Source organism: Plodia interpunctella, chromosome 9 (genome assembly GCF_027563975.2).
Source record: "Plodia interpunctella isolate USDA-ARS_2022_Savannah chromosome 9, ilPloInte3.2, whole genome shotgun sequence".
Classification (NCBI taxonomy): domain Eukaryota; kingdom Metazoa; phylum Arthropoda; class Insecta; order Lepidoptera; family Pyralidae; genus Plodia; species Plodia interpunctella.
In genome coordinates this window covers 6,514,011-6,530,823 of record NC_071302.1, presented here as the reverse complement: position 1 = coordinate 6,530,823, position 16,813 = coordinate 6,514,011, and the positions used below count along the sequence as shown (strand labels likewise).

Sequence of the window (16,813 nt, the reverse complement as noted above, 5' to 3'; positions counted from 1 at the left end):
CTGTTTGCATTTGCTTTGGTTCATTATGGCGATCGTAACACTGTTTTGAAATGTAGCGCGGGCGGACCACAAATAAACAAGTTTATACGTTTCATTCTACGCAAGTGGAATACAATTACAATTCTAAAATAATTGTTTTGAGGTATGTCTTGCATAATTTTTTGATGCTGCTGCTGTCACGTAATTAGTAAATTTAAGTATTATCAATAAATAAAAAATAAACAATCTAGGACTAACAGTTAAACAGTTTCTTCTTTTGTTAGATCAGTTCTATGGTCGTATAGCTAGCTAACGATAGCTAAAGAATAGTGATCATTTTTGTAACTTGACATACTTAAATATTAAAAAACCGAACCGCCTCATGAAAAAAATCAATCAATTAAAAGCATCTGTTAATATCGCGGCATGATTGTGCGGGCCTCATAAAAACCAGTCAATAAAGCAGAGCCTTGGCGCATTGGCCGCGCCACCGTCGATAAATACAAATAGATCGATTGAAATGCAGGACGGGACTGTTTGTTGATCTCCTCCGTGCTACCACTAAGATTGCTTTTTTAAAACTAAGATCACTTGTAAATTTCCTTTGAAGACGCAAATTTAATTTTTTTAGTTGTTCGAAAACCAACTTATTTATTTTAACTTCTTTTAAAAAGAATATTTTTTATGTTATTATATTTCATTTTATTTCAAGAATATTTTTTATGTTATTATATTTGATTTTTGAAAAAGAATAGACAATGTTTGAACGTTGAACGAAGTACCTAGAGGTAGTCCTTCACTTCATGTACGTAATCGTACTTGTGCATTTTTCTTAGTTAGATATTAGAAAATACCACATACTTTTAAATGGTCTATGAAAAATAAAATAATGTAAAAGAAGCATATAATTATAATAATTCTTTCAAATATATTTCTTTCATATGTATATGACAAAATTAATTACACTTATTCAGGCTAATGAAACCAAGCTATCATGCTTGTTATGGCTAATCAACTCTTAATTAAGTCAATGTGAATGCTTTACTTAACGATATCAGTTAATTATTGCACCTCAATGCCATTATTACAAATCAGTCAGTGTGTGGAAATTAACGTAGGCTATGGATTACGTGCACCGTAAGATATATATTTTTTGTTGATTAATTATAAGCCAATTACTATTTATATCTAATTTTAATTGAAAACTAATATATTTTCCGCTATATATAATTTACAATATTTGTTTCAGTAATTTTACTAGTATTTATCGAAACCATAAACATATCTCATCAATTAAATGACAACTCTGAAGGTATTAGTGAATTATTAGATAAATTAATTACAGAAACACATAATCGTAATTTTAGTAACAATGTTACGGATATATTTGGAGAATTTGATAAAGAATTCCGAAATAAGTCATTCAAAAATGTAAATGATTCTGATATTGTATATCTCAAAACGCCATTGAATCCGAATGATGTTGAATCAGATAAAAATGACAAAATGGAAAGTTTAGAAAATACAAGAAGAAATTTCAATTATAATAATAATTACGATGATATCACAGAAACTGTAATTGAAGAACATTCATCCCGATCTGAAAATGTTGGTGATTTGATATTAGAAAAGGAAGTAACAATAGATGTTGATATTGGAACACCGTCGAATGATACGAATTCACCACTTCCTGTTTTTGATCCACTGGCAAGGCGAGATCTCCATGATGAACCAGTTAATTTAATTTCGAATCGAATATTTAAATACACACCTAGACTTGGTTTCGGAGATGAAAATAGAAAAAAATCAACAGAAAGTAATATAAAGACATTAGACTCGGATTTGGATGAGATTTTATACAATTTTAACATTTCTAAGGGGTGGAATACCAATGAAAATAGAAGTGAATTAGAGTTAAAGAAGTTACTTGATCAACTTCAAAATCAATTAAATGAGACTGAACGAGAACCAAACATAAATAAAAATAATTTAAAGACAGATTTAACTATTTTAGACAGTGATAATCAAGAAGTTATAAATGAAATCCCAATAGCTAATGATTATTCAAAAACAGGTGACACATCTGATGATGCATCTCTATATGAATATAAGCAGCCTCATTCTAATGCTCAATATGGTCTACCTCTTAATAATCAATATGCCTTCTCTTCTCTAAGTCATCAATATAATCGCCCTTCTTCTCTCCAATTAACTCATAACCCTCTAGATCACCAATATAATAAACCTCTTCCTAAAATTCAACACAATCCTACTGCTAATAATAAATATACTTACCCCTCATCTAATCATCAAAATCAATACTTTACTCCTCAAATTCACGATAGTAAACCTCATAAAACAAATGAGACAGAGCCTAGCAAAGACGATAAAAATATTGGAGAAATAGTTGATGTTAATAATATGAATGAACGATTAAAACATCAAAATCCAAGTTCAAATATGCCTCAATTATCAGGAAATACATCTTTGCCCATAACAGCTGCACATCAAGCGATACCATTACCACTAATCAACGTGATTCACCACAACCTCAGATATCCAGGAATACGTTACCATCGGCCATTGCGACAGTCACTGTTTCCCACTAATTTTAATCCATACTACGCCATTACTCAGAAAAAGAAATGCTGTTCTCATGCCGTGTGCGCGCCTTGTGCTAATTTAAATCCATTAATTAGTATATTACCGGCAGAAAGACTGCGTTTGATTGCTTTGACAAATAAATTAACCACAGGTTTTGTGTATAATCCTATTAATCCTTTATATTACAGAAGATACATTTAATAAATTTGTTTCTCCAAAAATGTTAGTAGTTATTCTATTTTGTCTACTATACTATATGAATTTTTGTATACAATGACACTTTTTACGAAGTAACAAATTCGTCTCTATTTTAAAAGGCAAAAATTAGACCCAAATAATTTTGGGTCTAATTTTATACGACCAAATAATTTTGGGTCTAATTTTATATGAAAAGAAAATTTTAATTTCTTCTCAAATACAAAATAACTATTAATAAATACATTATATTTATTATACCTACGTTTGCATTTTATTTCAAATCGTGTCAAAACATTTGATTTACCTCCTGCGAAATGTTTGGTAGCTGTGAGTCAACGGCAGCTAGTTAACGAAGTTACGATTGAAACACAAAGAAGCCATCCACAATACGCAGTCTAACTAGTGGCATCAAACACGATGCAACCGAAGTCCAAACTGCTCTCAAAGATCTAGTTAGCGGATGATGACGCCTGCCGCTTCATGTTTGCCTGGTTGCTGGTTGTGTCAGAAACTAGCTTACGAATTGATTATTTTGATCTTCTTTTAGGGCAAACTGCTGCTTGTGTAGGAAGATTGTTTTTTTAATAATGATGACAAGTATTAGGTAGCAAAGCAAGATTTTCATAAAAATATTTAATTCTTAAATTGTTACGTACATTAAAAATAAAAGGCAGTAGCGAAAAAAATTAACTAAACATTTTTTTACATTATGTTTAATTGTAAGTACCAAATTTGGAGCTGAGATAAAGAATAACTATTACAATATAACACATTTTCTATTGTAGATAAGTAATAAAACGTAAATACTACTTACCTAATATTATTACGCACTTATTATTTCGCAATTGGAGTCCCATTAGAGAGAAATGAGCTAAATATTAAATCCATTTTTAGAATTTTCTTTATATAGAAAACTATATCACTAACATAAGCATGTTGCGTAGTATATTCGTAGATACGAAATACATGACGTAGAAACCGCGTACACCAGCTAATTTAGAACAAAGTGTGTTGTTTCCACTTCTGTTTTGTATTTTCTTCATGCAAGACAATATGAGACTGTGTAAGCAGTTTTCCAGTTACCTGGTGATAACCAAGACGCAGCAATACTGTGGCGGTCGGACACGTAGGTAATCTGCGAGCTAGCGAGCGCACCCGGGCCGCACTCAAATATTAAAGTACTGCCGTGCATGCTAGTGTCCTACTTGAGCCAAAGTACGACCGTTGAAGCTCAGTTAGGACTTTATTAACTCGGTAACTAATTAAATTAATACCGTATTTATCACGAAAATTAAAAAGGTTTAATCCAATTCAGGTATAATTTATATACGCGAATATGTTATAATTGTTGAAAATAGCTTCAAAGATTATTTTACTTGTCTCCTCCTCCTGAATCTCAAAAGAAAAATTTGCTACGGATCACTGTCAGGTTTGTTGGTCATTTGCCAAGTTTTTGTTTCTTCAAAACTGCTTAGAACTTGATATATTTTATTTATCTCATCTCCGAATGTTGCGCTAGGGTTTGAGGAGGCGCGAAGACCGGGATCAGCGTAAAAAAACCTTGTAGATTAGTCTGTGATTTTACAACCGGTCGCCTGCCTAACGTTAATCCTTCCTGGGAATGCTATTTCCTATTAGTTGACTAATGGACTAATGGACTCGTAGCCTAGGCAACACCTTGTAGGACAACCACGGAAGCATATGGAGTGGTTCTATTATACGAAACTTAAACTTAAACTAAAAATAAAATCGAGGTAAAAGAGAACTTACTTGTATTATGTACTTTAATTGTGTATTTATTATAATAATACATTCTCACGCTGATACAAATACATCGAAGATTAAATAATACAAAAATATTAATAAAAAACAAACTGCTTCAAATCTGTAATAGAAAAATCTACTGCAACATCAAATTTTCTCAGACGAAATTCTTCCTTTTATCGAGACGTGTATTGCAGGCTCGCATTAATATCTCATTGTAGCCGGAAACATTATAACGAGACTCTAACACCTCTTAATCCTGAGCATATTTCAGGGGGGCTTTTAATCTCCATGGAGAGCTTTCAATAGCTTTCACACATATAGAAAAGTTTCGCAAAATGTTTCAAACTCACGTGAAGCGAAGTTGCTATGTTAATGTATTTCCTCTCTGTATCTGAACTTTGTATTTATTAAATACCTAAGTACTAAGCTGATGCACTGGAGGAATAAACGAATGGAGGATAATATATAGCTAGATTAAAATATGCAACCTTTATTATAAATCTGATAGAAAAGCTAGTTTAATAAAGTAGGTACCTTATTGTAACGTTAAATGATTTCTAAATCTACCTATTGTGTAGTGGCGTATGGTTCCTTCCTAGAATACGAACACTCCGTATCTTCCCGTGGATATCGTACTTCAAAATTTTAAGGTTTTTTTACGCTGACACCGGGCATCGCGGCTTCACAACCCTGAATATAACCATGCAGAAATGAGAGAAAGATTTGTAAATAGTAGTTCGTGTGTGAAATGGAGAAGATAATATTCGTTGTGTATTTCCTTACACTTAATGCTTCTCTACCACTTGATGCCTAAGATCATCTTACTCATTAGTATCACAGCCATTACATCACACCACATATACATAAACGTTAGCTATTGTTCTTGGAGATCTTTGCAAAAAATACTGCTTGCAATTCTTCAGTGAATTCTTTTTCTTTTGACCATTTTAATAGTTTTTTAAATGGGAAACCTCAAGTAAATAGTGTTTCTGATTTCATTACGCTGATAATTTCCTGAGTATGATAAAAAGTTGCAAAAAAGTATTGATATCAAAGAATACTTTGCAGCAGGCAAGAACTAAATGTAGAAAAATACAATAATACAGACTTAATTATATTCTGTCTGCAAAAATAAATAAGCAAAATAATATTGGCCGCTAACAAACCAGGTATGAAAGTAAACATACTCTAGCGGCTTTAAGAAACTCATACAAATCCAATTTATTTTCCATTTCCCCACTTCATGAAAACTTAAATATGCTCTGGAGGTAAACCACGTCGAGCAATCCTTTGATAGCACTTATCTCTTTATGCAAACTACATCAATTTTTATACTCTATTTGACTCGTGCCTATACGATATGTTTAACCCTAACGCATATTTTTTATCTACAATCTTCTACAATCTCTAGACAACATTGGATTGAGCGAATATCCTCATAATAAACCGTAACGATGCATTTATTATTACTTGGTCTTATTTAGTAGGTTATTTCAAAACGTTTCATAATATTCGCCTATTTCAAACATCATTGTCACGATAATTCCGAACACCGTATTGGCATTTTCAGAAAATGTTATTTGTTTTTAATTAGATTAAAACTGTATTTATTGTAAATAAATAGAATCAAATTTCTATTAGTGAATATTTAAAACTTAGTCTGGTTACACACTGGCCGAGCCCGATAGAGATCGCTCCATTACCTCTCTACAGCTTTCAGACAAAAAGCTAGTTTTCTAAATAACACAATCGACTTACGATGTTATCGCTTATGAGCTTTCCTATAATACCTGGATAAGCTCAACTTCGCTAAAGCATTAATGAATGCGATAGTAAACGATTGTCTACTTATTAGTATAAGCAACAATTTTACAAATAAATTAAAATGTTTGCGGTAAGTTAAATTTTCATTATTGAAATTTTTTAATATTATTTAATCAATTATTGTATGTTGATAGAAATATTAATTTCATATTAAAATTATCTTTTGTAAATGCCATCAACAAAAACTAAGTTTCATTGAGTAATATTTCAATAAGAATAGAAAATAACTATATTATACGTATAATAATATTTTCTATATATCTACGAGCATGAAAAGAATCCATCTGACACTGAAATAAAATCTTAGGAAAACTGAAAATGACTGAAATCAACACCGACACAAAGTTGTGAGTATAAGTACCGCGTGGCGTGGAGTGTAACATAGGGGGGTGGGTAGGGTACTCTGCAGACCATAGCCAAAAATGGACTTTTCCCAAAATGTCCATCTTCGTATCTATTTCTTTTGTCTTTTTGCCCCCTTAATAATCGATAATAACACATTGAATTAGGAGTTTAATATTTTGTTACAGAATATTCTACCTACAAGTAAACTGAATAGAATAGAAGACTGAATAATTAGAAGGGCCGCGTTAACGACTACCAACTATCGTATAAACAAGTAACAGTCAGTGTGCAGATTAGTCAACAACACTAATCTAGTATAACTAACTATTAGGGTGTAAAATAAAAACAGATCAGTCACGATTGTTGTGTTCAAACCGCGTCTTTTATTGGGCTGAAACTGAAAATGTCAAATTTTTGCCACGTGTTAGTCCTGCCCATCTCTCATGAATGTGGTATGATACAGTTCGTTACCTGTCGCTACGTGCCTGTTCTGCCTACTTTCTTTTATCTCACCATCCGTGGATTTTCACAGAACGCCACCGAACCCCAGTCCTGAATGCAGAATTATTTTCTAGAATTTAAACGTAACAATAGTTTTAATACTACTGAAAAATGTATTCGGAAATCTAGGATAGAAAATCTTTAAAATGCATCGATTTACCTGAGGTTCTTCATTTAATCAGATTTTAATAATATCAAGTAAAATATAAAGCAATTTCTTAAACATCATTCTTAAACATGATGATTTTTATTGACGTTAATATACAACATTCGCTTAGTGAAATATCGCTCTGGCGCAAAGGCGTCTAAATATAAAATCTAGTTACTTTATCAAACGTGTTCACTGATCATTATCATTACATAGTATAAAACAAAGTCGCTTCCCGTAGTCTGTCTGTCCCTATGTATGGTTAGATGTTTAAAACTAATACGCAACGGAATTTAATGCGTTTCACGCGATTGTTATTGTAATAGATGACTTATTCAAGGCGAAAGTTTAAATATATAAACATGCATAATATTGCACCCGTGCGAAGCCGGGTCGGCTCGCTAGTAAGATACAGCCCCACCGAAGCTCAGTAAGAGCAGAAAAAGGTATTTACTTAATTTTTATATTTACTACAAATTTTAAACATAGGAAGTTCCGGTAAAAGGAAGCCATATTTAATTTTGAATAAGATGCATATATACAAGAAACACAATGAATGTACGCGTCAGAAGATCCCCTCGGAATGCAATCATATGAAATCAATGTTCAGATCAGAATGCATCTATTATCTATCATGAGTAGATCTTTGTTTTCTATTTTATTTATTCAAATGTTTTGATATGGATTCACAAACCTTCACAGGTAGCATTTTTTGTTTGTTTAAATATATTATTTAATATCTCTTTTTTACGATGCATTCAGTAAAAAATATTTAAAAATATACGGATAATGTGAATGTCACTACATACAACAAGATTAGACAAATAGCTACAAGTAATGCACTGTACGTTGAGTACATGTATGAAGAGAAGGAAACATCTAATTCGCAAAAGACACGTTCGCAAGGCGCAATAGCACTCCAAACTTTATAGATTGTGTATGAGACGGGAATTAACTCAGAAAAGTGATACGTATGCATCGTACACACGTCGTGCGTGGTGTCCACGCGTGGGCAACAGCCTGGACATTTCATCAAACAGACCGCTTCAAAAGGAGTATTACAGTGTTCATGACATAAACTCTTTAGCTCACTGACATATACGCGGACATATAGTAATGGTATTATACTTGTTTTTTTTACCATATGTAACAAATTTATTAATTATTTTTAGTGTAGTTGCTTTAGGGTAAGCCTGTAATAATATGTTGTTAATAAGCCTGTAATATAAGCAAACGGAAATATATTTTTTATATTATTTTCGTGTAAAGTGTAAAAGGTGGTAAAAAATATTTGGCCTTTAATTGGTCGGAATGAAAAAGTCTATTTCTGGCCCATCCCAATTGTCGCCGTATCACAAAGGCTAAACATTAACACTAGAGTTACTTGTCTGAATAGCGATTGCGAAGTTTTCTCTCGGCAAATTCAAACGACTTCATATGTCTAATAAGTTACTGCTGCATTTTATTGTTCAGGAAAATACTGAGAAGTACGTCTTGATACTTTACCTGATCTTTAAAAAGTAACATCGTTTTCGAAATGCATAGGTAGGTGTCATTTCATTTATGCACCTCTAATAAAGAAAAGAATATTGAGTACGTCTCCTAAAAAGTCAATCAATACCTTATACCAAAGCGGGTAAAAAAAGAAGAAAATCGGACTTCGGGTTCCGAGAGAAATTGGATCGCTTTTACTATTTTTTTAAAATAAGAAATTAATAAAAGTCGTATGGTCTACATACGTAGGTATGTAATATGATCATATTCATAATTACTAACATGCCCATTAACTTCAAATAATTCGATTATGTAAGGGGGTGAATTCGGGCATGAAATTTAATCACTCGCGTTAAATATATCAAGGGGAGTCTTACCGATAGTGACAACCTCTAGTTCCATAGGTAGTCTGGAGTTACGGGGTTACTGTAATTATGCCATTCATACTAACATCATAAACGGGTAAGTTTCTTTGTATGTATGATTCTAGTCTAAACCACTGGATCGATTTTTATCTATACTATTATTATATAGACCTCTATAATCCTCTCTATACAAACGTTTACCTAAACTTTTGTGAGTTTGTATGTTTGAAGCGGGTAATGTCTGAAACTTCCAAACCGATTTCAAAAATTCTTTCACCTTTAGAAAGGTACATTATCATTGCTATAGGCTATATTTTATCTCAAAATTCGTTGGGTTCGAAGCCCCGGGCATCATCTGATATATCAGATGATGCCCTTGTTTAGAGTATTATACACTTATTATTATACTTATAATGAATCAGTATCCTTCATAATTAACTAATAAATATCGAGATCAGTAAATTTTACTAGTTTAAATTTATTAAACTTTTAACTTTTTAAATAAATTTTATTTGTTTGTACCGATCATACATGGTGAATATGGCATAAAAAAAGAGTATGTTAACATTTAGAATATACTATACAATATACATATTATATAAATAAGACTTAATGTTCTGTGATAAATTATGGGAAATATTTATATTATTGAAATATTTCTCTTTTGTTATAAGAATATGCGAAAGAAACCGTAACAAAGAACTTTTCAAAACTTTAACATTTCTCGGTTTCTTCGCGTTACTTTACTTATGACAATAAAAACGAAAATATTTTATTATAAACTAACCCACGCTGTGCGCATAAGTTACCTTCGTTTTACAACACTTTAAAACAAGGCTCTTATGCTTTTTAGGGGTTGCTCGAGAGGGTGGAAAGAATGCATACAGGTTTATGCTTGCGGTTCTTGTTCTATTTTAGCAGAAATAATTAAAAGTTTTTACGACAGCCTCGATATATTGCCTTGTAAAGGATCCAGGATGTACCCTGAATATGGATCTCTAAAGTTCAGCCGAAGCTTCACGATTCTGTTTAGAGCAAATGTTTATGTAGCTTTTGTTACCGGCAATGAAAGCTTTTTATTTCCGAATGTTAAGATTCGATAACTACCAATAGTTAAAGGCTCTTGACTAGAATTTACTGTAAACAGTTAATGTCACTGCAATAATGAATTAAAGATATTTATTCAATTTACACCTGATGTTGCAGGCGTCTATTGCGCTGACCACTTCCCATCAGGTTGGTCGCACATTCCTATGTCCGCTTGTAGTAAAAAAAATGTCGCCGGTTTGCAAATTTTTTCACTATACTTTAAAATTATATGAATTAGAGCTGCAGACGATATCTTTATTTTTGTAATGGAGTTTGTTGTTAAATATTAATTTGATAACTGTTAAATTCGACTGAAGAAGGCAAACTAAAACAGAGATTTAATTGATATTTATCTTGGGAAATTTACTGTTAAAAATAGTTATTCTATATTTAAGTAATAATCTGAAACTGCATCGTTCAGTTTTTAATTGTTCACGTAAATATTCATAGACAGACAATTTTGTTTTACGTGGACATGATTGATATCAATTTAGTCGCTGGTTTTTGCAAAAAGCCCATTTTAAATCATTCAAACTTCATTAGTAGGTATTTCACAGCCAGCAACATGGATTTTCTATTCTATGATATACGCCCGATGATGGTGGCATATTAAATAATGTTTTCGTAATGTCTTTATTATATACAGTGTATGTAATCTTATTTACCTAGAATAAGAACTCATTCTTCTTCTTTTTTATCATATCTTATCCCATTTCACTAGAAACACAAAAATGAGCACAACACTCGAAAAAATACGAAACATAATCACAAAGAATATTTTCCTGCAATAGCAGTCAAACGTAGAATGTCAGGCCAAGCAGAGAAGTGGTCTTTTCGATTTTTGAAAATAAAAACAATAGTAGTATTGATATTCATTTTTCAATGGCAAAGGGCATGAATGGAAGACATACCGAATGATAGTTTCACTCTTTACGACATTAACCGACGTGCCTGAGCTCCGTATAATTTTCCTGGCCGCTTTACAGCGTCGTTCCCGCCCATCGTAAAGACTTTTAATTATTTCTGACAAGGCAAAATTTGACCTGAACATAAACCTTATGGATGTTTACTCTTAAAACGGCTGCTTCAATTTTATTTTCAAAATATATGCGCTTTCGCGATCAAAATCTCAGAATAATAACGTTTATGGATATTAAACGGTATCTGTTACCTACGTGCCTACCGTGTCCTTGTTCCAGACTACGGAATAAACTTCGTTTGAATACGTTCAGGTACGTTATACTGAATGCTTAAAGCTCCGTGTGTTTTTGACGAACTTTATGAAATTTCCCAAATAGCTCTGTTTTAGTTCATAAAAGCTGATTAAAAAGTTATTTATAGGATCAACATGGACACAAGCGTCTACTCTCTGTCATCTACAATATTTATTTGACTAACGTAAAATCGGTAATTTGTTATGTTTAAATTATAATTTATGTCAAAATAATAACAAATATAATAGAGAAAAACATAATACGAAATAACATAAATAGTAAAAATAATAAAACAAAAATTAAAAATCACGAAAAACCAACACACGTCGTTATTAAATGTACCAACTCAAATATGTTATAGATTGTTATTAAAAGTAAACTATTAACTTTTCACGATAACAAATTAAAATTTAAATGAAAAACTAAAAGAAGCTTCAGTTTAGCATCGCATCGTAGCATAGTCTACGCACCTACGAGACTCGTAGCAAATCTACGGATTCGTAGAGCTTTTGTAGACTAGAGGAAGGCAGCGGAAACAATGGTATTTATCAGAAATCAAAATAATACATTGAATTGAAAAACAAACTTTAGTAGCAATTTTTAGAATATAAAATTTACTCCAAATAAAAATGCGTCATATCACAAAGCAAATGATAATAAGCCTTATCTAACTGTTTTATTAAATTAATTATTTGCAATATTGTGTGTGTTTATTTAGCCTTGTTGACGTTGATAGCTATATGTGTATGTATGTTGGTTGTTCGTCGGCTAGCAATTAAAAGTTAACTGTGACTAACGACACATCCAATGTAAGCTCACTGTAACTAAGCTCCTAATTGGATAACTCGTTTTTATTCAAAGCTGTTTAGATTCTACGACGATCCTTCGGCACTAATTGCGATTTAGATTAATAAGACGAGCTCAATGGCGTAATGCTTCGCGCGCTCGGCTTGCGAAAGTAGCAGTTAGGTAACTTTCGCAATCGTCGGCCATCAGATGGGTGACCAAAAATGTTCGTGCTTCGCAAGGAACGTAAAACCGTTAGTCTCGGCTGTAGTTGCTGTTATTTAAACCAATCCGCAATGGGCCCGCGTGGTGGGTCATGGCGTGGCATGTACTCCTTATCCATCTATAAGAAAGGCATTGCGCCAGCAGTTGGGACATTAAAATGGCTGATGATGAAATAAAGAAACATGATTCATATCCAACGATAGTTTTTATGTATGTATACATATTTTAAACAAATTTTTCAAAATATATATGTTTTATTTTACTTAGGCGATTGAAGTTTAAGGTATAATATAGGAAACCCAATTTATAAAAATAGCTCAATTTGCCAAATCTAATTTAACAATCAGGAAAATCGTAACATAGCAACAGAGTCTTCAAAAACAGCTTAAGTAAATATTTAGACAAGTACGGAACAAATCCGAGTGTAAGAGTTATGACGTATGCACAGATAATGCTCGCTCGCAACCGCTCCCCCCGCCCCGCAAGCAATCCAATTTTCCCGGTTCAATTTGAAGCACAGTGTTTTAAATGTCGGTCAAATCTAATAAAGCCTAATTAGAATCCGATGTAGCCTTTGTTCGCCAGACGCCAGCCCCAACTGAATTAGCTGGGAATATGTATAATTTGTCTGAATCGGCCGAAAATAGGGTAGATGCATTTCAGGGTTCCTTTACGGTATAGGAACCTCTTTTTCCATTTTTATTTCTTTGGTAGTACTATATTATACAAAAAAGAAGTAGGTACACGAAATTATTACAGGGAAGATTTTACTTGCCTCATTTTCAGGTATACAGTCAATGCAATGTAATCATAAAAAATGTAAGAATAATATGATACATAAAATAAACCTCTAAGAAAATGACTACAGTAAGTCGTTAGTATCGTCTCGGAACTCAGCTCAGCCTTTATTTTATCCAAGGTCTTTACCTCTTGTTCAGATCTATTTGCAATCTTTCTTTATCGGGTATTAGCTGTGACCCACGGCTTCGCTCCCGAATATCAGAAAGCAAAGTATTATATTAGGCATGTCATCTAACTTTCGAAACTTAATTTGTGAGCGGGCCTCGGGAACAATGTATGCTGCTAATATTGCTGACAGTATAAAATATTGCTATGTCATCCAATATGTGATGACGATTATGTACCGAAATGTTATGAGAATAGCATACACAATGGTGTATAGTGCTAGTTTGTTGATGTATTCAATAGTAAGTTTAGAGGTACATTATTTTTTCTAAATTTCGAAACAATACAATTATTTTAATTTCAACAAAAATTTCGCTTTTCTACGTCTTATCTATGGGAAATCGTAAACCATCGAGCGACATTCTAAGTAAGGAAAGTAAAACGTCAATTTTGAATTTGGTATGGACCTGATAAATCAAACGCTGGGTTATGGCTAATTACTAGGCTACGGGTTGGTTAAATCTTGCCGTTAAAAAGTTCTAGGTTCAAATCCTAGTAATGACTTTATCATTATTTTTTGGTTCACAAGGACCAATGGTTATTTTTAATAGCGCAACCTGAGACGACAATATGATAATATAATATGACTAGGCATTATTATGTTTCATTGTCATTGTGTCATGTCATTTATTTAGACCATCTCTATTCTCGGATTTTAAGAATTACTGTGACAAATATAAAGAAAATGGCGACTCCCTTAACATAGCTAAGACAGTGATTTATCTATGATTTGTGAGAGATCATAAATACTTATACATTTTTTTTAATTGTGTATCAGGCTACGCACTTTCTCTCACAGTGGCGGACACAAATAAAATTACTGTAAAATGAGATTGCCTTCAAATATATAAAAAGAAACTATTTATGACTGTTATTTATCGGATGAAAGTACTTGCTATTGACGGGAAAATTACTCGCAATATTTTTCCGTGGTGTAAATCAGCTCAGTAATGAAACGCCGCGCCCGCAGAACCCTGCCGATAACTTTAATTGAACTGGAAAATAAGTTCATCCGATCGAGATTAGATGTCAAATCGCGTGATTATGTAAGAAAGTGAACGATTGCTGGATTAAGGCCGCATATCCACTGAATAACGTGCGCTTTTTTTGTAGCTGTTACATAAGTTACCGTTCCTGCAAGGAACGCAGAAGCCATATATTATTTTAATTTTTATACTAAAAAGTGCACACACGCGGTACGCAATCATTAGTCGTGCCTTGTGCCTTGTCGAGAACATACTATTTGATGGTAAAATTTCCTTTCTGTTTGTCAATACAAAGCACATATATAAATTGAACGTAAGTAATCTAACTTTACTTAAACTTGTTCTAATTGTAGAGTAAGTTTTAGTAAAGTTAAATTATTTCCAAAACAAATTTAAATTAATATATGTAAGTACCTCCATTATTACTAATACAAAATTATTTTTGATTACCTACTGGTAATCTCAATCAGCCTAGCCTTAAGGCCACATGTACATTTATATGTACAATGTACAATGCAAGCGCTATTGAGCCTGATCAGCTTGTGGTGTTTACAGGGACTGTTGCAGTCAATGGACATTTACATAATTATGATCACTAGAATTCGTAAGCAAAGACAAAATAAACCGCACAATAAGCAAATACGGTGACAAAAATGCGGGTCTTTAGTCGTTTCCCACTACAAGGGATTCGAACCGCTGTGTGAATCGCCCAAGAGCCCTGTTTGTATATGGGTTCTAAGCGCCCTCTCTCTCTCATTCTAACACCAACCGAGCATACCGTTGCATTCACGACTGTGGCACCGGAAGACCTAGGTCCACGTGAAAAATAAATCTCATATTTTTAAAAATTCTGCTCTGATTTTATGACCGGTCGCCTATCTGCCTATTAGACAACTTTGAACGACTTCCACAGCAAAATATGGATTGGTGATTTCAGGGGTGGAAACCACACGCCCCAACGGGGAAATCCACGACCCAGCATACATTCGGTAATAATAGTACCTATTCGGGTAAGTTGATTTTCAGTTAACTGTACTCGTTATTTATTCGATTTCGTTTTACCATTATTACACAAAACTTATTTCTGGCCACCTGATAAATTATAATGGTGTGAAATCGGAAAAATAATATAGGACAGGATTTAAGCATATTTTGTCACAGGTTGGGATGCGATCATCGATGGAATTATTCGGTAACACTGATTCTGGACCGAGTGTAATCATCGAAATAGGATTCCCATTCAATCAATACTGACGAGTGCAATTGGTCAGAATTCCATCAGGATTTATTACAAATTTTTGCAAATTGTACCGATGTATCTGTATTTCATCATATTTGTAAAGATTTTGCCAGCAGTTACGTTGATTTTTCGTTGTTTTTACAAACTATCAAACCTGATTTTTTATTGAGTTACGTTTATCAACATAGTTTCTATGTCATTGCGTAATTATGATAAACGGATAAGCACGAGCAAGCTTTATCATTTCTAAACCGCGATGACAAAAAACACTTGTGCCTAAAATGAATTTTTCGTAAAATAAAAATAAGGTAAAATTAAATTAATTAACTACACTTAAGTAAACTGACAATTGACAATTTAAAACTAACAAAAAATAAATGGTACAATGAACACGCATTATAACTTCAATCGTTATTTTTTCGCTTTGATTATACTCCATATGAATATATTTTGCGCAAACACACGTTTAATCAAGGCGTTCACAAAGAGAGAATTGATAAAAGTATGCAAATCCCGATCATACTTGTTAATATTGGGCCCAAACTAGCAATCTAAAGTGTTATCTTTAAGCTGCTTTTGTCATGGGGGGTTAATGACTGCCGCGATCACCTCCCCATAACACTGACCTGTGAAGCTAAGGCTCTATCTACATTGTGAGCTTCAATATTACATAATTAAGAAGAAATTTCTCTGCGAAAACGCAACATGATTTTCATACAAACTTTCAGCCTCATTAATGGTTATTTTGGGGTTGGGGTTGATTTGGGGGAAAAGGTTTATTACTACCCCAAAACTCAGTAAAGTAAGTAACGCGAATAATCATACGGCAATATACTTATTCAACAAACCTACTAACTGATAAACAAAATTGTTGTTCATAACAAGACTATTTATATTGTAAGTTTATCCTTACAACTTTTGATACATTTCAGTTTTAACTTTAAATTTAAAATTCAAAACGTATAAATAGAGTTTAAAAGTTACAAATTTTACTTCTACATATTTTTTGATAAATTTATTAGAATCCAGGACAGTTTTACGACCCAAGTAGTTCCAAAAATATATCTTGTATTCAAAATATT

General features: G+C 32.8%; 1 protein-coding gene across 1 annotated transcript; it reads left to right on the top strand.

The window, feature by feature from the left end:
* The first annotated feature begins 992 nt into the window (after nt 1–992).
* On the top strand, nt 993–3,042 carry LOC128672635 (probable serine/threonine-protein kinase clkA). Its single transcript, XM_053749902.2, has 2 exons — nt 993–1,116; nt 1,229–3,042. The coding sequence occupies exons 1-2, from the start codon at nt 1,101–1,103 to the stop codon at nt 2,782–2,784; spliced, it is 1,572 nt and encodes a 523-aa protein (XP_053605877.1). The 5' UTR covers nt 993–1,100; the 3' UTR covers nt 2,785–3,042.
* Nucleotides 3,043–16,813: the final 13,771 nt, after the last annotated feature.